Genomic DNA, 22,290 nt, shown 5'->3' with positions numbered 1-22,290 from the left:
TCCTTCGCTGACTTCCCATCTTCTACCAAATTAAATTTAAGCTTCTGATAACGATGGGGCCAATAATAAAGCCACAGTCTACCCTTCAGTTCTGCCCTACTTACGTCCCTGCTAAACTCTGTGGACGTTCCTCCCCTGGCCCATACCTTGCTTAATTAACCTGCCCCCATGAGGTTGGATTCCTTTTCTACCTTTATATTTCTAGCTACCCCAACCCTAAATGAGCAAAATCCAGACAGGAAATCTGATGACATTTTATGCAATGATGAAATTATCAGTGAAAGGCCACAATATTTGCCCAAATTTTTGGTCTTTTACTCTTAAATAAGTATGCACGCACACACACTTAAGAACTTCAGATGCACTCGGGGAAATCTTTTTGAAAATCTCCAAATGAAAGTATCTCTAATGTAGACACAGGTGCTGACATCCCCAGTCAGTCAGTCTGTCAGTCAGTGGACAAGCTGACAGAGAAAGCTGCCTGTTTCTTGGTTGTTTGCCAGGAAACTCCTCTTCTGAATTATGCTGCTTTCCTATGGAAAGATGTGATGTTTGTTTCTGGGCCATGAATTGGCAAATATTCATAGTTGCATTGGTACAAACAAGTGTTCCTCAGAGACACTGACACTTAGAGCTGGGATAATCTCACAAGTCATTTAACTGATAATTTTTAAATTTCAGTTAGCATAGGACCTTCCTCTGTATGAACTGTCATTTTATGTAAAAAGGCAGGCTGTAAAGTATAGAAGGTCCTAGTTCCTAGGGTGGTCATGGGACAGGAGGTCCTTCCAAGACCAGCAGTTTCTTCAGAGCAGTCTCCGAAAAAGGGGTCCCTGCGGTTTGAAAACCATGCTGTAGCCCCTTGTGTCCCAGACCTACTCACTGCCACTGCCTCATCATTCACAACATGAGAAAACTGGTCTGAAGACATTGAAGGGATTTACTGTTGCTGTCCTTCATTGGAAACTGTTATTAACTTATTAACTTCTTCCACAAATACATAGACAATGCGTCGTATATATAGAATAGAAACAAAGTCTGAGGAGGCTTAATCAAAAGTTTGTAATAATCCCATTTATTCACCTAATACCAGAACTTCAATATCAGAATACATGAGACAAAAATGACTCGAAATATAAAGGAAAATAATAGACAAATGTGCAATTGTAGTTAGTGATTCCAACACCTCTCCCTCAATAATCTATAGAAAAAAGTAAACAGAAAGCCACTAGTGATAATGAAGGATTAGCTACCACTATCAGTCATCTTGACCCAGTTGATAATGCTAGAAGACTTGATTCAACAAAGTCAATACAATTCAGAGTCCATTCACGTTTATGCAGGATATTTGCCAAGGTAGGTCATATTTTGAATCATAAAATGAGACTAAATAAAACTGAAATATATGACCCAATTCTAATTTTTTCTGGCTTTAGTGGAATTAAATCAGAAATGAGTAGCATAAAAATATTTTTAAATCTTCCAAAAATAAGTAAATTGTATTACTTTAAAATAGCCAACAAGCAAAATGAAAAAGAAATTAAAATACAGGGGAAAAAAATCTGTGTAGGAAATTTATAATGTTATACACCTGCTTTAGAAAATAATGTCTCAGGACCCAGGTGGTAGTACAGTGGGTTAAGCACAAGGACCAGCATAAGGATCCCAGTTCGAGTCCCCGGCTCCCCACCTGCAGGGGGCTCGCTCCACAAGTAATGAAGTGTGTCTTCAGGTGTCTATCTTTCTCTCCTCCTCTCTGTCTTCTCCTCCTCTCTCCATTTCTCTCTGTCCTATCCAACAATAATGGCATCAATAACAACAATAATAATAACTGCAACAACAAGAAAAAAAAACAACAAGGGCAACAAAAGGGGAAAAAAACAGCCTCCAGGAGCAGTGGATTCATGATTCAGGCACTGAACCCCAGTGATAACTCTGTAGGAAAAAAAGAAAAGAAAAAAAAAGTTAAGAAAAGAAAAGAATGCCTCAGCTGGAAGTACAGGTCAATCTGCCAATGCCCATGTCCAGGAGAGAAGCAATTACAGAAGCCAGACCTCTTACCTTCTGTACCCCATAATGATCTATGCTCCCAGCGGGATAAAGAATAGGAAAGCTTCCAATGGAGGGGATGGGATACGGAGTTCTGGTGGTGGGTATTGTGTGAAACTGTACCCCTCTGACCCTACAATCTTATCAATCATTATTAAATCAATAAAAAAATAGTAAAAGAAAATAATGTCCTGGGGGCTTTGGAAAACTGAGAAATGTTACACATGTACAAACTACTGTATTTTACTTGTTGACTGTAAACCATGAATCCCCCCAATAAAGAAAAAAAAATGAAACAAAGAAAAGAATGTCCTCAGCTACCATTCTGAAAATCTAAAAAAAAAAAAGCAGGTGAAACACAAAGTAAGCAGAAAAGAGAAATCAATGAAATAAGGGCTAGGGAGACATCATAGTGGTTATGGAAAAAACTTTTCATGACTGAGGCACCAAAGATCCCAGGTTCAGTTCCCAGCTCCACAATAAGCCAGAACTGAACAGTGTTCTGGTAAAAAATAAATAAATAATAAATAAAATTAGTAAAGTTAAAAAAAAAAAAAAACAAATGGGCCAGGCAGTGGTGCACCTGGTTAAGTGCACACATTACAGTGTGCAAGGACCCAGGTTCAAGGCCCTGGTCCCCACCTGCAGGGGGAAGGCTTCAGGAGTGGTTAAGCAGGGCTGCAGGTGTCTGTCTCTATCTATCGCCCCTCTCCTTTCAATTTCTCTCTCTTTCTATCCATTAATAAATAAATAAATGAATATTTTTTAAAAATAGAACAATAGAGGAAGGCTGATTCTTTGCAAAGGCTGACAAAGTGAAAGAGCCTCTCACCTAACTAGTCAGGGGAGGGGGAGATAAAGGACATGAAGGGACAGTAACAGGAATGAGAGAGTGACTTCACTTTAGATTCTAGGGCTATCAAAAAAGCAGGAATTCATATTGTGAAAATATTTACCAGTAAGTTTGACAACTTTCTTTAATGAAGAAGTTCCTTGAAAGACACAAACCATTAAAACCTTTCTTTAGTTTTTATTATGTGTATTTGGATGGAAACAAAGAGAAATCAAGATGATTTTTTTACAAAAATCAATGAAAATTCATTAGCAAAAACAAAAATATTTTTCCACAAATAGTACTATAACATTTGGATATTCATTTACTAACAAATAAAACACTTTGTTTTATGAGAAATTGAGAGGAGGAGGTGGAGATGGAGAGGGAGGAGGAGGTAGAGGTAGGGAGGAGGAGGTGGAGATGGAGAGGGAGAGAGAAAGGCAGGCTGCTGTAAACCTACCTCACACTTGTGAAGCTTCCCCCCTGCAGGTGGGGGCTGGGGACTTGAACTTAGGTCCTTGCAGGTGGTAATGTGTGCACCCAACTGGGTGTGCCACCATCTGGCCCCAAATAAAAAGGCTGTAATCTGTACTCCCTGCTGTTAACAAAATTAATTAAAATGGGTCATAGAACTAAATAGAAGACCTAAAACCAGAAAACAGGTAGAACATCTGTACATGACCTTGTGTCAAACAAAAATGTCTTAGATACAACTCCTAAACCACAATTCATGTATTAAAAACATAGAATAACTTGACTTTGCTGAAACTAAGAATTTATGATGTGTTAAGGAAAAAAAGACCAAGCTCTGTTTATAGTAGGGTCATGGATTGAACCCTGGACCTCCAGTGCCTCAGGCATGAAAGTCCATTGTTCTACAGAAGGTGCTATTATCTCCCCAGCCTAATATGTGCTTTTCTAAAGACTGTTAAGAAGATGAAAAGATAAACCCCATGGTGTATCTTTTTGCAGAAAGATTAGAAGTCACATGTCTGATAGAATTATATCCAAAATATACAAAGAATTTTCAAAACTCAGTAGTAAGAAGACAAACAACTTTAAACAATCTTAAAATGGGAAAAATATTTTAACCGGCACTTGAAACTTCAGCAAAGATACACAGATGGCAAATATGCACATGGGAAGATGTTCAAAAGAACATATGACTAGCAAAATGCAGATTAAGCCAGTACTTAGGTTAGGATATGTAGATTAAAAAATGAATATGTAGATTTACAGATTACTAGCTAGAATCTAAAATGGTACAACAACTTTGCAAAAGAACCTGACAGTTTCTTACAAAATTAAAAAACTAGTAGTAAATATACACTTACTATAATATTTGGCAATTAATTCTGCTCCTAGGTATTTACCAAGATTAATAAAGCATGAGATTAGTGCAAGAATGTTTGTGGCAGCTTTGAACTGAGGGGGGAGGGCCCATCATTAGGTTAATGGGTATTAATCTATGGATACAACGAAATAGCTTCAGTAATAAAAAAGACTACGTGGGGGCTGAGCAGGTTCAAGCCCCTGGTCCCCCACCACTTGTGTGTGGGGGGTCACTTCACAAGTGAAGTGAAGCAGGTCTGCAGGTGTCTCCCTCTCTGTCTTCCCCTCCTCTCTCAATTTCTCTCTGTCCTATCAAAAAAATAAAAATTAAAAAAATGGCCACTGGAACAGTGGATTCATAGTATAGGCACCAAGCCCCAGTGATAACCCTGGAGGAAATAGAAATAAATTAAAATGACTAAGCTCATGATATATTAACAACATGAGTGCTTCTCAGAATAACTATCTTCTGTGAGGTTTATTTCATAGTCTTAACAATCTAAGCCTTTGATCCATTTTGAGTTGACTTTTGTGCCCAGTAGCATAAAATGGTCCTGTTCTGTATGGTCTTCTGCACACTTCAGCCTAATTTTCCCAGGATTATTTGTTGGAAAGATTCTCCTTTGCATGTCCAGGGCCCCCTTGTGGGCTCCCTTGTGAGGGACTAGTTGTCCATAGGTACCCTGTTTCCTTTCGACTATTCAGGACATGTGTTTCTGTAGAGTGAGATTAGGTTTCCATAAGTCATGTGGAGCTTTGTTGTTGTTGTTTTTTAACTTTTGAATGTCATACAAATAAAAAAAGAATAAAACCTCACTTTAGTGGTTCTTCAACTAGAGCGGAAAACCCTAGAGCAATATTAAAAGACTCTACATTTTATTATGTTTGTACTCTGTTTGCTCTGTGCCCCCATTGGTTCTGGAGGCAAATCAGTTAAAATAAATAAATAAATGGCAATGCTCTCCCTTCAAACCAGATACTATATCCAAATGGAGCCTTCCTGAATTAAAACTATTAGCCAAACAATGTTAATTGCTGACATTTCCTGATATACAAATGTCACCCTCTTCTTTGCTGTCTCTTTAAAGCAGTTTATAAGAAGCTATTTTTGTTTTCGAGGCCAAAAGCTTATTTGCTTTTTAAAGTGAGTTTGTCTATTCAATAACCCCACCTCCCCAGCCATCAACTTTAGAAACAAATACTCTGTGCCATTTTAAGTTCAGAGCATTTAATCTCAGGCAGACTTGCTCCCACATGATATGTGACAGAGCTCTTTGACCAAGAAAGTGATTCATTTATGAATGACGGTGACATTTAAAATATGCCAATCTGAAGACATCTCTGCTCTTTTTCCCCAAACATACTGACACGGAGTATGTTTCTGGTGGGAGCCATGGGAAGTGTTTGCTGGTGCCTGTCCTATACCTGGTACAGAAGCTAGTAAACAAAAGAAAATCTCTCTCTGACAGAATCCCAACCCAGGACTGTTTGCTGTAATGCGCCCTCTGACCTATGTGGAAACCTCGATCGACTATCATCTGTGCTCTCACCCCAAGTACAAGTACACCAAAGAGTGCCACAGCGGGTCCAGCATCCCTCTCACCCAAAGACAGTTTCTTCACCACACGGTAATGCCGTCATCAGGATGGTGGGCACAGCTGACCCTGGGCTGCAGGAAAAGGCAGGGGATAAGGATGGAGAGTCATAGATGGAGCTCAGGTTTGCAGCCACAGCTGCTGGCCAAGAACGCTTACAAGGGCAGGCCCCAGCACTCACAGACCAGCCCTCAGCAAGTGCAGAGGGGAGACTCAGCTTCACTTCCTGTGCCCACCTCTCACCTCGCAGATTGTGTGCTGACCCCTTGTCAATGTTCTCACTCTTTATTCCTTCATGGAATTATGCTGAATACTTTTATTAGAAGATTTTATTTATTCATTTATGAGAAAAATAGGAGGGGAGAGAAAGAACCAGACATCACTGTGGTTCATGTGCTGCCAGGGATCGAACTCTGAACCTCCTGCATGAGAATCCAATACTTTATCCACTGTGACATCTCCTGGACCACCCTAACACTTGTTTTATTCCTATTTTAACTGTAAAAAGGACCACATGACAGGCATAGTTCAGGCTGGTCTGATCTCCCCTTTCTTTGGCCTCAACAGTTATAAAAAGTATCAAAATGGTGGGAGGGGGGTACGCAGAGCAGTGGAGCACCCAGTTAAGCACACATAATACTAAGTGCAAGGACCTCACAAGAACCTGGGTGCAAAGTCCCTGGTTCCCCACCTGCAGGGGGGACAAAGTAGCAAAGCAGGTCTGCAGGTATTTTTCTCTCTCCTTCTCTATCACCTGCCTCCTCTCTCAATTTCTCTTCACCCTCTTCAATAAAGTAGAAGAAAAATAAATAGCCACCAGGAGCAGTGGATTCATAGTGCCTGCATGAGCCTCAGCAATAACCCTTGAGGCAAGAAAAAAAATTAGAATGGCCAAGAAGGTGATGTGACAAAGCACCGTAAGGCAGAGGCACTAAAGCATCCTTACTACCCACCCCAGTTCACCAGCCTGACCTGAGCAGCTGGGGACATCTCTTGGGGGCTGTTCTCTGACCTTCCAAACTCCCTTCTGTTCCCTGGTCTATGCCATAAACCCTGGGAGACCAGACCTCCCTCCTCTTCCTCAGCCCCCACCTGACCATCACTGGATGCCATAGTCTGTTTCAAAGAGCTCAGAGTGCTCCTCTCCTCCTCCCCACTGTCCACCACAATCAGTCTGCCCTCCTTTAGAAATCTTCTTTAGATGGTGGTCTGACCATAGAGTTTTCTTTATTTATGTTTTTTAATTATCTTTTTTTTAAATAGAGACACCCAGAAATCAAGAGAGAAGGAGATAGAGAGGGAGAGAGACAGAGAGACACCTGCAGCCCTGCTTTGCAAAGCTCTCCCCCTGCAGGTGGGGACCAAGGGCGCAAAGCCAGATTCTTGCACATTGTAACGTGTGCTCAACCAGGTGCACCACCACCCGGCCCCTTGACCATGGAGTTTTCCACTCAGGAAGTGTTTGCTGGCCCCTACTCCCCAGGAACAGCTTCAAGCTTATTAGTTTGACCCACAAGCCTGTCACAACCAGTCTGTCCCTCCAGCCCAATTTTCTGCCAGTGCCCCGCATCAGCTGAGCGGGAGGTCTCCTGACATCTGGCTCCTTAGCATCTCCCTGCATTGGCACAAATTTCTGGAGTGTCTTATAATAAAAGGCCCAACCTCTTTGGATGCTCAAGTAGCATCACAACTGCAGTCATCCAAGCACGTCCTAAAGCCTATTTGCCCTCCATCCTCAGGACAGCTTGTTCATGTATCTATCAGGAAGATAAAAACAAAACAAACAACAACAAAAAAAAACTTTCCTTTGCCCATGCTTTAATTCCTCACTGCATGACTTACTGCACTTATCTGAGGGTAGCCATCTCTTAGCTTCATAAAATTCACTTAAACCTAAGGAATCTACAATTTTTTGGAAGTAAACATTCAAGGCTAAGAAGCAGTCAGTTGGAAGGGAAGCCCTCCCTAAACTCTCCTCACCTGGCAGGCCCATCCTTGGCTGGTGGACTTCTCACCAAGTTTTATTGCAGGATCTCATCTCCGGAGTAATGAACTGGAGGAAGTTCCAGCCCCTGGTGCTCTCCCTCCTGATTGACCACTGCAAGATCGAGATCACGCACCGGTGAGTCACAGTCCCTCTGTCTGTCTCCGCCTAACAGAGAGGTGTGCTTATCCCAAGGACTCCACAGGCTGTTAGCCCCCCAAAAAGTGAAATGCCAATGTGTCAAATCATGCTTGCAATGCACGAATGGCGTTTGTTGGTCAGAGAAAAACGATGACACATAACTGATCTTTCATAGTCTGAAGTTTTCTTCGCCAAGATACATGAAAAACATGGATGTCCTAGGTGACTACTTAGCCATACTCCAGTATGACAAAAACTTGAAGAATGGGGGCCAGGTGGTGGCATATCTGGTTAAGTAAACAGATTCCAGTGCTCATGGACCTAGGTTCAAGCCCCTGGCTCCCACCTGCAGGGGAAAGCTTTGCAAGCAGTGAAGCAGGGCTGCAGGTCTCTGTCTATCTACCTCTCCCTTCCCAATTTCTTTCTGTCTCTATCCAATAATAAATTAATAAAAAGAAAAGTTGAAGGATGGAAACTTGACTTTTGATGGCAAACATGATGTAAGAGATACAGATGGTGACACGATTATATAAGGCATAGCTGAACCCTCTGTAATGCTATGGACTAATGTTACTCCGAAAATGTCAGGTGTGCAACTACTCCATGTAATTCAACTAAAAGACTCGTGATAAATCTTTTGTTTATTCTCAGCATATATTCTCTGTGTGCCTTGCTCTCTTTTTCCAGCTCCAAAATCACTATATTGAGGAGGTGGCTGGTTTGCAGGATTTTCGTTGTCACAAAGATACATTCACACATGTTGCCAAGACAGAAGTCGGTACCTTTCACCCTCAACCAGACCACCATCTTATTCCACCATAGGGACTTAGGCCACCAGACTTCCCTCAGTGCTCCTCCCTTCCCCTACTGAGTCTCCAAATCAGCTGTAATAAACTATAGTCTCGTGCTTATATCTTAAAGATTTATGTACTTATCAGAGACAGCAGGAGAACCAGAGCATCACTCTGCCTGGGAATTGAGCCCAGAACTCGTGTTTGTGAGACCTGCACTCTATGATTGTGCCACCTCCCAGGCCACCATGATTAGTTAATTAATTAATTAGTTAATTGATTAATTTACTGTGTAGAGATGGAGAGAAATCAAGTGGGGATAGACAGCATAGTGGCTATGAAAGAGACTCTTATGCTTGAGGCTCTGAGGTCTCAAATTCAATCTCCTGGACCACCATAAGCCAGAATTGAGCAGTGCTCTGGTAAAAATAAATAAATAAATAAATAAATAATAATAATAATAATAATAATTACTTGTGGTCAGGAGATGACACAGTGGATAAAGCACTGGACTTTTAAGCAGGAAGTCCTGAGTTCAGTCTCTGGCAGCACATTTACCAGAGTGATACCTGGTTCCTTCTTTTTCTCCTCCTATCTTTCTCATTAATGAATAAATAGTAGTAGTTAAATAGGATGAGATGGAGAAAAATCAAGAAAGGGAAGGAAGAGAGAGGAACACACACACACACACACACACACACACTCGCACACACACACACACACACTCTCTCTCTCACACACACCCCTGCAGCCCTGCTTTGTCACTTGTGAAGCTTCCCCCCTGCAGGTGGGGACCAGGGGCTTGAACCTGGGTTCTTGTGCACTGTAAAATGTGCACTCAACCAGGTGTGGCACCACTTGACCCCCCCCATGATGAATTTTTAACATTTCTTAATTGTTAAGCTTAATCTTTGGGACCAAGTGGCAGCATAACACTGTAGAATATGCCCATTGGCAGGTGTGAGGGCCTGGGTTGGAGCCCTACGTCTCTGCTTGTGGCGGGTAGCTACATGAGCAGTGAAGCAGGACTGCGGGGCTCTTTCTCTCACTCTCCCTATTTCTAGAATCTGAAATCTCCAGAGCCAAAGGGAGACAAGGATGCTGGAGAGAGAATGCACACTCTGGCACCTACCTCCATTACTCACTAACTGTGTCACCCGTTCCAAGACCCTAGGCGAGAAACTCGTGACTCAAGTCCTTTGAACAGTAATTCCCTTGTCTGTTAAACCGGGAGGGTGGTGGCAACCTCGCAGATCCACTATTGGGGATTAAAGCAGAGCGATCATGTGAAGCCTCTGGCAGCATCTCTGCTAAGACAAGCTCTGTCCCCTCACCCCCAGGGCACTAAACATTGCAATTACTCTGTTGCCAGCAGATGGCAAGGGCCTGCTATCTGTCACCTTGTCACAGTCTCATCTTGCTGTGGGGTGAGGACCCTTCAGCAATGACCCATGGAATCAGGAAACCTGGCTAAAGAAACCAGAGGGAAAACATAGGTATTGATGGTTGCTTGGATCCACAAACTGTCAGCATGCACAGTCTGAGGAGTTAGGAAGACAGTCAGCAAGGGAGCTTACCTGGGAGGGCCCTGCCTTGCAATGCTTGTGACACAGGCCCTGCCCCCACTACACTGGGGAAGCTTTGGTGTTGTGCTCTATCTATCTATCTATCTATCTATCTATCTATCTATCTATCTATCTATCTGTCTACCTACCTATCTATCTGAAAAAGTCAGGCAAGTAGTGAAGCCACACACAAAAAAAAAAAAAAAGAAAGAGAAAGGGGAGAGGGAGAAGAAAGGAAGAGAAAAAGAAGGAGGAAGAGAAGGAGGAGGAGAAGAAGAAAAAGAAACGGAAGAGTAAGAATAGGAATGAGAATGGGGCCAGGTGGTAGTGCACCTGGTTGAATGCACACATTACAGTGAACAAGGAGGATCTAGGTTCAAGCCCTTGGTCCTCACCTGCAGGGGGAAAGCTTAAGCAGAGAAACAGTGCTACAGCACTCTCTCTCTCTTTCTCTCTCCCCTCTCTCAATTTCTATCTCTATCTAAAATAAGGTAATAAATAATAAAGAAAAATTAAACAAAAACATTCTCTACCGCCACAACCCCCCACCCACCCTCCACAATGTCCTTGGTAAAATACCCCAAAGCTGTTCTTTTAAAAAGCAGTCAGAATGTCATTGCCTTGGGCTTGGTTTGACCATGAATTAAACATGAAGTCTACATAAATTAAAGAAAACTCTTAACCATGAGGTGTTACTTTCAGCTTCTGTGCCTGAGAGCTCTGTTGGGCCAATTTGTTTCAAAATAAACCATAATCACATAACAGATTATAAAATCAGGAAAGGATTCTATATTTCTGCCATGAGTCTCCATGATGTTAGGTTCTATATGGTGCTTTTATTTCTAAAACTTGCAAAGTGCTAGTGGTTTTCTTTCTGAAATTCCTATAAAATCCATTAATGATACTTGACTTTGCCTTTGTTCCCTTGAAATCTATCTGTTACTTATAGAGTATTTCCTTTGTATCTTTTGGCCCTGAGAGGTACCTGTTGTAATCAAACCATGTGATGTAGTTTCTTTGTGTTTTATGGATTCAAAGTCATTTTTTAGTTTTATATTTTATTTACTTTTTTATAATATTTTACTGATGATTGAATAATGGGTACCAGATTAGAAGATTAAGAGATTAAACACAACTGTAGGATTGGTTTCATTAATTTGAAAATCAAAGAAAAGTGAACTGTGCCTTAGTCTCAGTGAGAACTAAGGGGTCCTCTGGGCACAGAATTTGAGGTGATGGGTGTGGCTTGAATGATTTCATCTAATTTTAATAGATTATATATTCAGAAGGTTCAAATGTTTTTGTCCTATGTAACACTGTGCCAGTTTCAAGTGCACATTCTTTGAAATCCCTTGTGTACATTCCACATTAAGTTCTCCACTGAAAATACAATTCCATCTGTCACTACACAAATGACTCTTATCCCATTCGCCTCTCCCATCTTTCCCCTTCCTGATGGGAATCGCTAATGTGGTCTTGTAGTCTAAACCTTGCTTTTGCTTCATTTGGTTCATCCCCTCTTTTAGTCTATGGACCCTATGTGAATGAGCTCATCAGTACTTTTTTCTGTTTCTGACCTCACTAAGTGCAGCACCTTCTAGGGTCATCCATATTGTGCCATATGCCAAGTAATTTCTTTTTATCTTCATATCTACTTTATTGAATTCCCATTTGGTATGTGAGAAAACTATTTTATGAGAATATATTATTGCTACTACTACCATTATTGTCATTGTTGTTATTATTATTTTAATAATAATAACAACTGCTGCTCAGTTCTGACTTATGGTGGTCTGGGAGATTGAACCTGGGACTTTGGCACCTCAGGCATGAGAGTCTCTTTGCATAACCGATATACTGTCTCTCCTGGCCCTGAGTAATTTCAATATTCATAATAATAAAACAACTCACTTGTTGTCTCTTTGCTCATATATTCCAAGGGGATTTGGTAAGTCCCTAGAAGTTCCATGAAGTCTGAACACAAACAGAAACTGGAGAAATTATCTAATCCGGGGGGTCAGGCAGTAGCACAGTGGGTTAGGCGCACATGGAGCACAGCACAGCAACTAGCTCACCACCTGCAGGGGGGGGTCACTTCACAAGCGGTGAAGCAGGTCTGCAGGTGTCTGTCTTTCTCCCCCCCTTCTCTGTCTCACCTCCTCTCTCGATTTCTCTCTGTCCTATCCAGCAACATCAATGGCAACAATAACAGTAATGACAATAAGGCTGTAACATAACAACAAGGGCAACAAAAAATTGGAAAAGATGCCCACCAGAAGAAGTGGATTTGTGGTGCAGGCACCGAGCCCCAGCCTTGGAGGCAAAAAAGGGAGAAGGAAGGAAGGAAGGGAGGAAGGAAGGAAGGAAGGAAGGAAGGAAGGAAGGAAGGGAGAAAGAGAGAAAGAAAGAAAGAAAGAAAGAAAGAAAGAAAGAAAGAAAGAAAGAAAGAAAGAAAGAGGAAAGAAAGAAAGGAAGGAAGAATAGAAATTATCTAATTCCAGGAATTCCCAGACTTCCTGATTTTAGAGATGACTACAGTGCCGGAAGAACGTGGGGCACTCACAGGGAATGTCAGAGCCTCTCTTGGCCAAGGCAGGAGAGCAAAGCCGAGAGGGCTGATGGGAGAGCTCAGCTCCAGGTCCATCCCAGCACTGAGTAGGCTAAAGCTTCAAGGTGCTCTGACGTTTCTCTCTCACTGTATCATAGAAACAATGTAAATCCTTTCTAATATTTTATTTATTTCTTATTTATTGGATAGAGACAGACAGATGTCAAGAGGGGAGAAGGAGGGAGAGAGAGACCTGTAGCACCACTTCACCTGCAGGTGGGAACCAGGGGCCTAAACCCAGATACTTGCACTTTGTAACATACTCAACCATGTGCAGCATTGCCTGGCCCCAATACATATTTTATTAAAAGTAAAGCAAGACAAAGCATCCAAGTGCCCCTTCCTATAGACACTACTTCAACTTCAAAAGGACATACTAACTACTAACACAAAAAAATAAAAAGTAAGTGGTGGCGCAGAAGGTTGGCAGTGGATGGTGTGTCAGACTTGTCTGCATGAGGTTCCAGGTCTGATCCCTGTACCACATATGACATAGTGATGCTCTGGTTCTCTTTCTCTCTCAATAAGTAAATGAATATGTATGTATTTTAATTAAAAGGAGGGACAGGGTATCAGACTTTTTTTTCTTCTTTTTTTTCTTTATAAAAAGGAAACATTGACAAAACCATAGGATAAGAGGGGTACAACTCCACACAATTCCCACCAGCAGAACTCTGTATCCCATCCCCGCCCCTGATAGATTTCCTATTCTTTAACCCTCTGTGAGTATAGACCCAAGGTAATTGGATGCAGAAGGTGGAAGGTCTGGCTTTTGTAATTGCTTCCCCACTGAACATGGGTATTGACAGGTCAATCCATACTCCCAGCCTGCCTCTCTCTTTCCCTAGTAGGATGGGGCTCTGGGGAAGCGGAGCTCCAGGACACATTGGTGGGGTTGTCTGTCCAGGCAAGTCTGGTCGGCATCCTGCTAGCATCTAGAACATGGTGGCTGATAAGAGAGTTAACATACAAAGCCAAACAAATTGTTGAACAGTCATGAACTTAGAGGCTGAAATAGTACAGATGAAGAGTTGGGGGGTACTCCATTTTGTAGATAGCTAGTAGGCATATTTTAGTTATATTCCAAAGGGCCTGTAGCTATACTAATTCTTTTGTTTGTTTGTTTGTTTATTCCCTGAGCCAGAAATCTGATATGCAGGTGGATCCAGGTTATTGTCTGGAGAGATGATGTCATGGCTAGGAAAAGGACCAGAAAGCTGGATCAGGGAAGACAGTAGCTCCCTAATGTGGGAAAAGGGTATAAATATTGTTGACTGTAAATCCCATCTATTTGATGTGATCTGGGGCCCATATTCAGCTTATGAGCCTTTGTGAGCTATGCATCCCTGTAGATCTGAGCTCACATTCTGTGGTCATGAGTAGGAACATTCCAAACCCCAGTATCGACCCATCTTCCTCAGGTGTAGCATAGAGTATGTTGTCCATCCTCCCTTCAGAGGATGGAACATTCTCTACTGTTGTTGATCCAAGTTGAGGGGAAGGTCCTATGGGGGCCCCACAAAGGGGTCTATTTTGTTGTTCCTGATAGAGATGACTGGTAACAATGCAGAGAGGGATTTATTTGAGGTCTAGATCCATCACAGACATTTTTTTAAAATGAGATACCTTTTCTTTCATGAAAAACTCTTGGTTGGTGGTCCAGGAGGTGACACAGTGGGTAAAGCATTGAACTCTCAAGCATGAGGTCCTGAGTTCGATCCCCGGCAGCACATGTAATGTCTGGATCTCTCTCTCTCTCTCTCTCTCTCTCTCTCTCTCTCTCTTCCCTCTCATTGATAAATAAATATTTAAAAAAATAAAAACTCTTTGTTTGTTGCCATTCCCTGCTTCCAGACCACCTGGTCTCAGGTGCATCCAGTTAAGTGCACATAGTATGAAGCGCAAGGACCCCGTGCAAGGATCCAGGCTGAAGCCTCTGGGAGGAAGGAAGGAAGATACAGACTCTGTGACTTACCCTTGGATGCTTATGTGTCTTGTTCTCCACAGCTATGATCCCTTCAACGTAGCCATGCTTCCTCTGGACGTCCCGGCCCTTCTGAACTCCTTGCCAGAAGAAGACAGATTGGAAACAGTTGAACGGTACTTTGAGCCTGTTGTTCAAAATATGCTGTGTAGACTATTGTGACTCAGTTTCCTCATCTTTTAAGGGGAATGAATAGTACTTATTACATAGAAAGGGCATCAGAGTTAACAGAGGTGAGGATGAGGATGGTAATTATAACACTTGGCATTCATTGAGCACTGAAGGTATGCCAGGCACATTGCTTGGCCAAGTCTCGTCATATTATGTTCTTTACTAAATTAAATTAATTAAATTAAATTAAATTAAATTAGGTCCCAATGTTATCCCCACCCAAGAGATGAGGAAGGCACTGAGGGGGAGGCAGTGTTACGAAGCTCCCATATAGAGATTCACCTGGAGAAGCTGCTTGCTTAACATTTGCTTTCCGTCTTCCAGAACTGGAACAACATTCAGAGTCTCCAGGTCCACTTTCTTTTGCTGTTGAGTGTTTTTTGTTTTGTTTTCTGAAAGAGACAGAGAGAGAAAGAAGAGATACCACAACATCGATCCACCATCCATGCAACTTCCGTATGGTGTTAGGGCTCTGATGCAGGAACCCACACATGATAAGGCATGCATTATACTGAGTGAACCATCACCCAGCCCTCCAGGAATGCTTTCCCTAACAGAAAATCACCTCTGGTTATGTGTCATAGCTGAGTGCTTCGCCTGCTGGCAAGTCAAAACTTTGTGCCCCCCAATAAGAAACTAGGTTTCTTACTGAAACTAGAAGTTTCCCAGCCTTCCTTGAAGCTGGGTCCTCCATTTGACTGGGCCTTTGCCAAAAGAATGTGAGGAGCTATGAGCTAGTCCACAGCAATCCCATCTTTATCCTTCTCTTTCTGGCTGATCTCACTTCACTTGATTCCTACGAGTTCCATCCAAGATGAGGTGAAGAAGGTGAATTCATCATTCTTAATAGCTGAGTAGTATTCCATTGTGTATATAGACCACAGCTTTCTCAGCCACTCATCTGTTGTTGGGGAAAATATTGGCAGAACTCTTTCCATCTAAGGTTTTTTAATTTTTATTAGTTATTTAATATTGATTTACAAAATTGTGAAACAACAGGGGTATAATTCCATATGGTTCCCACCACCAGAGTTCTGAGTCCCCATTCCCTCAGTTGGAAACTGCATTAGTTCTCCCAGTATCACAGATATGAGTTGATATATATCCTTTATTTCTTTTTTATCTTTATTTATTTATTTATTATTGGATAGAGACAGAGAGAAATTGAGAGGAAGAGAGACAGAGAGACACCTGCAGACCTGCTTTGCCGCCTGTGAAGGCAACTCCCCTGCAGGTGGGGAGTCAGGGCTCGAACCGGGATCCTTAAGCTGGTCCTTGCACTTTGTACCTTGTGTGCTTAACCCACTGCGCTACTGCCTGACTCCCGTATATCCATTATTTTTATGATCTTGCCTTCTCTTCCTTTTTTTTTGCCTCCAAAGTTATCGCTGGAGCTCAGTACCTACACTACAAATCCACTGCTCCTGGTGGCCATTTTTTCAATTTTGTTGCCCTTGTTGTTATTGCTGTTGATGTTGTTGAATCAAGAGAGATGGGGACGACATAGGGTGGGTAGAGCAAGACAGACACCTGCAGACCTGCTTCCCTGCCTGTGAAGCGGCTCCCCTGCAGGTGGGGAGCTGGGTGCTGAAACCAGGATCCTTACGCTGGTCCTTGCTTAGGATGAGGTGTGCTTAACCCACTGCACTACCACCCAACCCCCCTTCTCTTCCTTTCTAAGTCACATCTACTATTTTAAAAAAGTTTTTTTATCATCTTTATTTATTTATTGGATAGAGATAATCATAAATTGAGAGGAGGGAGAGGCAGAGAGGGAAAGAGACAGAAAAACACTTGAAACCCTGCTTCACTGCTCGCAAAGCTTTCCTCCTGCAGGTGGTGACCAGGGGCTTAAACCCGGGTCCTTGCACACTGCAACATGTGCACTCAACCAGGTGTGCCACCACCGGGCCCCACACCTACTACTTCTGACTATTCTTTTTTTTTTAATCCTCTGAGTCCTGAAAAAAAAAGGACAAAAAGAAAAGGAAGAGTATGAACCAAAATTATTTATGGGGTTCAGAAGGTAGAAGGTCTGGCTTCTGTAATTACTTCTCCACTAGACATGGACATTGGCAATTGGATCCACACCCCCAACCTGTTTCCATCTTTCCCTAATGGGGTAGGACTATGGGGAGGTGAGTTTCCAGGACACATTGGTGAGGTCATCTGCCCAGGGAAGTCAGGATGGAATTGCAGCATCCGCAACTTGGTGACTGAAATGCAGTAAGATACAAAGCAGGATAAAAAATGTTTCATGAACAGGAACCATAAAGTAGGAATAGAGTAGAAGGGAATAGGTATTTTAGGGTAGTTAGAAGCTAGGAAGTCTATTTTAGGTATGTTCCTAGGGGCCCATGACTGTCGTGATTTTTGCTGGAGCTTGATAACTAACCTGCAGGTGGACTAAAAATACTGAATAGACAGTTTTCTAAAGAAGAGATACACATGACCCACAGACATATGGGGAAATACTCCACTTCACTCATCACCAGAGAAAGGCAAATTAAAACCACACTGAGATTCCACCTCACACCTGTGAGAATGGCCTTCATCAACAAAACAGGAGAGACTCCGTGATGGAGAGGACGTGGAGAGAGAGGAACTCTACTGCACTGCTGGTGGGAATGCAAACTGGTGTGGTCACTAGCACAGTATGGAAAATCCTTAAACAAATACAAATGGAAATACCTTGTAATCCAGCAATTCTACTCATAGTCATCTATCCAAAAACACTAATTTGAAGCGATACATGCAAACCCTGTTCATAGCTACATTAATTACAATAGCCAACATGGAAGCAATCTAAATGCCCTTTGACAGATGACTGGATAAAGAAGTTAAGTTATTCAATAGAGTACTAGTCCGCAATTAAATAAGATGACACTGTTTCCTTTGAGATAAAATGGATTGAAGTGGAGGAAATTATGCTTAATGAAATAAGGAGGTAAACAATAACTAGCAGATGATTTCAGTCATGCATGGTATATAAAGAACTGAACACAGGGCCAGACAGTAGCACAGCGGGTTAAGTACACATGGCGCAAAGTGCACCAGACCAGCATAAGGATCCCAGTTCGAGCCCCCGGCTCCCCATCTGCAGGGCGGTCACTTCACAAGTGGTGAAGCAGGTCTGCAGGTGTTTATCTTTCTCTCTCCCTCTCTGTCTTCCCCTCCTCTCTTGAATTCTCTCTGTCCTATCCAACACCACCACCACCAACAGAAAATGACAACAGTAACAATAAATATAACAAGGGCAACAAAAATGGGAAAACGTGGCTTCCAGGAGCAGTGGATTCATAGTGTAGGCACCGAGCCCCAACGATAACCCTGGAGGCAAAAAGTAAATAAATAAATAACACATGAACTTGAAAAAAATAGTCCACCCATTTCTAAGTCTCTGGGAGAAGTCTAACGGTTACGATTGGGAGTTCAGGGCTGGGGTAGAGATCTTTGGTGTTGGGAACGGTGTGGAACTATACTGTTATTATCTTATAATCTTACAAATCACTGTAAAGGAAAAATAATTTGTGGCCTACCTCTGGTCTTATAGACAAGGCACTGCAAGATAAAAATAACCCAGTCCATATATATAATTTTATTTCAATGAGAGAAAGATACAGAGAGAGAGAGAGAGATCAGAAAACTGCTAATCTCTGGTTTATGGTGGTGCTAAGGATTGAACCTGGAACCTGAGAGCCTCAGACATAAGTCTTTCTGTATAATCATTTATTATCTCCCCAGGTCCCTCTTATTATTACTTCTTCTTTCCTCCACCCACAAATTATTTGGAAATGTGTTTAAGATTTAAAGAAGTTGGGGGTCGGGCAGTAGCGCAGCGGGTTAAACGCACATGGCGCCAAGCACAAGGACCGGAGCAGGGGTCCCTGTTCTCTATTTTATTTTGAGAGTTAAGACACTTTCCAGCTAAACACCTTTTCCTTTCCAGTGAGCTCTGTGAACAGAACATAGAAGTCATGTTGACTCCAGAAATGATCGACTTGGAATTCCCTCTGCTGGACAGGAAGGAAGCCAAGAAGAAGTAAGCGGATGCTTCTCTGCCTTAGTGAGATGTGGCCTTAAATAAAGCTCAGGCTGTGTGAAGTATAGGACTGTCTGTTGTCGGAGCCTAAATAGCTCAGGTTTCAAAAGAAACATGTTTCCTATGCCTTGGATATTTAGTTTTGTATTTTATTTATTTTTATTTTTGCTCTACTGAATTCCCTCAGATGGACAGGCAAGCAAAACTTCAAAAACTGAGTCTGGTTTTTCCCTTTGAGAACATCTAGCCAATTGCTTGGTATGAAACAGATACTCAGAAAATGTTCATTCTTTCTGTGGCCTCTTCAGCAAATCCCAATTAGCTAAGGACATCTCATCAGCATTCTATATAAAAAAAAAAAAAAACAGTTATGAAGAACACTTCAGAGTCCAAATAACTACCTATAATTATATGGTTTATAAGTTTGAAATTTTAGGTATACTTTAAAAAATGCCTTTTTATTATTAAGATAAAAATATAGAATTTCTTATTTCAAAAATTGTTACTTAACACGTAGAAGGAGTAATATCCTATAATCACTTTTCCTTTTTTTAATAAAAGATTTTATTTGTTTATTAGTGAGAAAGATAGGAAGAGAGAGAGAGAAGGGGGAAGAACCAGGTATCACTCTGTCTGGTACATGTGCTACCAGGGATTGAACTTGGGACCTCATGCTTGAGATTCCAGTGCTTTATCCACTGCACCACCTCCCAGACCACATCACTGTTCTTTAATGAAGACATTTGCCCTTTATACTGTAGAGCTAGTGTTAAATGCCATTTGACTACCTGGTTACTGCTAACCAGTGTGAACATTTGTTGAATGTATTCATACTGAGTGTTATGTTATTGGGTTTGTGTCTTTCTGTTTCAGTGTGTGTGTGTGTGTCTGTTTCAACTACTTCAAAAAAAAAAAAAAAGAAAAGGAAAGGAAAGGAATTAACAATCAACTCCAGATGTTTGCTGGATGCCCTTAGCTTCCAGTTTCTTTCAAAATACCCATATGCCTCACATATTTTCGATAAACATATCCATGGCATATCAGAGTTCACTTATTTTGCAATTTAAATGATCTCTGTACCTTTTTTCAAGTGTCAACACTGTCAAAGCCACTACGGTTTTCTGCGCTACATAGTACTCCAGCCAGTGGGCAGAGAGCTGGAGGCCGCCTCCTTTGGCCCCAGACTCCTCAGCAGTTCAGTCAGTTAACATCCAATACTCAGTTCATCTCCTTGTTACTTTTCATCACCTCCTTCCAACTCAGCTAGGATAAACAAGACAAGCAAAAATAACACATAAATACTATTGGACCTAGGGGCCTGCTGGTGTTTGGCCTGGCTGAGTACACACATTACAGTATGCAAGGACCAGGGTTCAGCCCCCCAGCCCCCACTTGCAGGGGTGGGGAGCTTCACAAGTGATGAAACAGTGCTACAGGAATATCTCTCTCCCTCTCTCTCTCTCTTCCTCTCCCTCCCTCCTTTTTTTCTCTCTCTCGCTACCTCCCCCGTCCCTCTCAATTTGTCTCTGTCTCTAACCAATATAAATACATACATACATATATTTTTAATGCAATTTGACTTCTCCCACGAGACCTCTGTCTGGTTTTACTTTATGAGCTGCAAAGAATCCTCCACTCCTCCTCAATGACTGAGAATTCTTGCTGCTTTTCTGGTGATCTCAGTCTTGTTGAGACCCATGAAGGGCAGTCGTGTGGAATGTCTAACAAACTGTGAGAGTGACTTCATTGCTGACACATCATGCAACACTCCTCAGATGATCACAGTATTCCTCAGTTGCTAATATCTTTAAAGGGAAAACTGCTCTACCTAGATATTCTTAAACTGATTCCACAAAATAAGGCCAGTGAATATTTTTCATTACATACACTAGAGAACAGTTCATCTATTCAATTTTTTCAGATACTTCTGCTCTTATAACAAAAATGTCAGAATTTGCAAAGACTTTACCTTTCACCCTCTTTAGAAAATATGTCAGAGGGGCCAGTCAGTGGCACACATTACAGTGCACAAGGACCTGGGTTCAAGCCCCTGATCCCTACCAGCAGGGGGAAAGCTTCATGAGTGGTGAGGCAGGGCTGCAGGTGTCTCTCTGTCTCTTTCCCTCTCTATCTCCTCCTCTCTTGTAAATTTCTCTCTGTCAGAAGCACTCACACTTACATCACATTCTCTTATTGAGGTAAATCATAGAGCTGAGCTCACATCTGTCCTTTAAATCAGCCAAACAGGGAGTCGGGCTGTAGCGCAGCGGGCTAAGCGCAGGTGGCGCAAAGCACAGGGACCGGCATAAGGATCCCGGTTCAAACCCCGGCTCCCCACCTGCAGGGGAGTCGCTTCACAGGCGGTGAAGCAGGTCTGCAGGTGTCTATCTTTCTCTCCTCTCTGTCTTCCCCTCCCTCTCTCCATTTCTCTCTGTCCTATCCAACAACAACAACAATAATAACTACAACAATAAAACAACAAGGGCAACAAAAGGGAAAAAATAAATAAAATAAATATAAAAAAAAAATCAGCCAAACACACTTTGTTCTCAAATAGCTGGGAGCTAATTGGGAAGTTCTACCCAGCAGCTCCTTGCCACATGTGACAAAAATCTGAACTCCACGCCCATTGCTGCTCCACCCAGGACCTCCCTCTTGAGATTTACCTTCTGCGTCTTTGATAGAGTCAGAGACTTCATGTGTCTACTTCACTCACAGACATGAGGAGCCAGCCGGTGCTGACTGGGCCTCACATGGTGGTGTCTCTGGATAATTTCTTAGTTTACCTGTGCCTCAGAACTGGAGGGAATCACAACCATGTGTCTAGAAAAGGATGTTTGGATGACTTGATTGTACTAAGGAACTTAAGCGGCTGAGATTTAGAAGCTAGATTTGAGCCCAGTGTTTTCTTTGACATTTTTTATCATCTTTGTGTCTTTATTGGATAGAGGCAGCCAAGAATGGAGAAGGATGGGGGTGATAGAGAGGGAGAGAGACAGAGAGACACCTGCAGCCCTGCTTCACCACTCGCAAAGCTTTCCCTCTCCAGGTGGAAACCGGGGGTTCGAACCCAGGTCCCTGCACATTGTAGCATGTGCACTCAACTAGGTGTGCCACCACCCAGCCTCTCCAGCCAAATGTTCTTACTGGTGACAGTTAACACTAAATACAATTAAATTTATATATAGCAACT

At 42.2% G+C, this 22,290-nt stretch overlaps 1 protein-coding gene and 1 long non-coding RNA gene across 2 annotated transcripts in view; one reads left to right on the top strand and one right to left on the bottom strand.

Moving 5' to 3' along the window:
- The window catches only part of CFAP221 (cilia and flagella associated protein 221), a 115,154-nt gene that overhangs the window by 78,189 nt on the left and 14,675 nt on the right, over positions 1 to 22,290 (top strand). The window contains exons 20-23 of the mRNA XM_007524760.3: positions 5,686 to 5,844; positions 7,842 to 7,933; positions 14,908 to 15,000; positions 19,005 to 19,097. Of these exons, the coding sequence (XP_007524822.1) occupies positions 5,686 to 5,844; positions 7,842 to 7,933; positions 14,908 to 15,000; positions 19,005 to 19,097 (437 nt within the window). The remainder of the gene's footprint in view (positions 1 to 5,685; positions 5,845 to 7,841; positions 7,934 to 14,907; positions 15,001 to 19,004; positions 19,098 to 22,290) is intronic.
- LOC132534271 (uncharacterized) lies at positions 13,754 to 15,449 on the bottom strand. The gene is made up of 3 exons (XR_009545983.1): positions 15,338 to 15,449; positions 14,876 to 14,964; positions 13,754 to 13,849 (listed from the first exon to the last, which is right to left on the bottom strand). It is a non-coding gene; the product is annotated as an uncharacterized LOC132534271 (long non-coding RNA).

Source organism: Erinaceus europaeus, chromosome 18 (assembly GCF_950295315.1).
Source record: "Erinaceus europaeus chromosome 18, mEriEur2.1, whole genome shotgun sequence".
Lineage (NCBI taxonomy): Eukaryota > Metazoa > Chordata > Mammalia > Eulipotyphla > Erinaceidae > Erinaceus > Erinaceus europaeus.
Note: the sequence above shows the minus strand (reverse complement) of the source record. Positions and strands in the feature narration are given on the sequence as shown.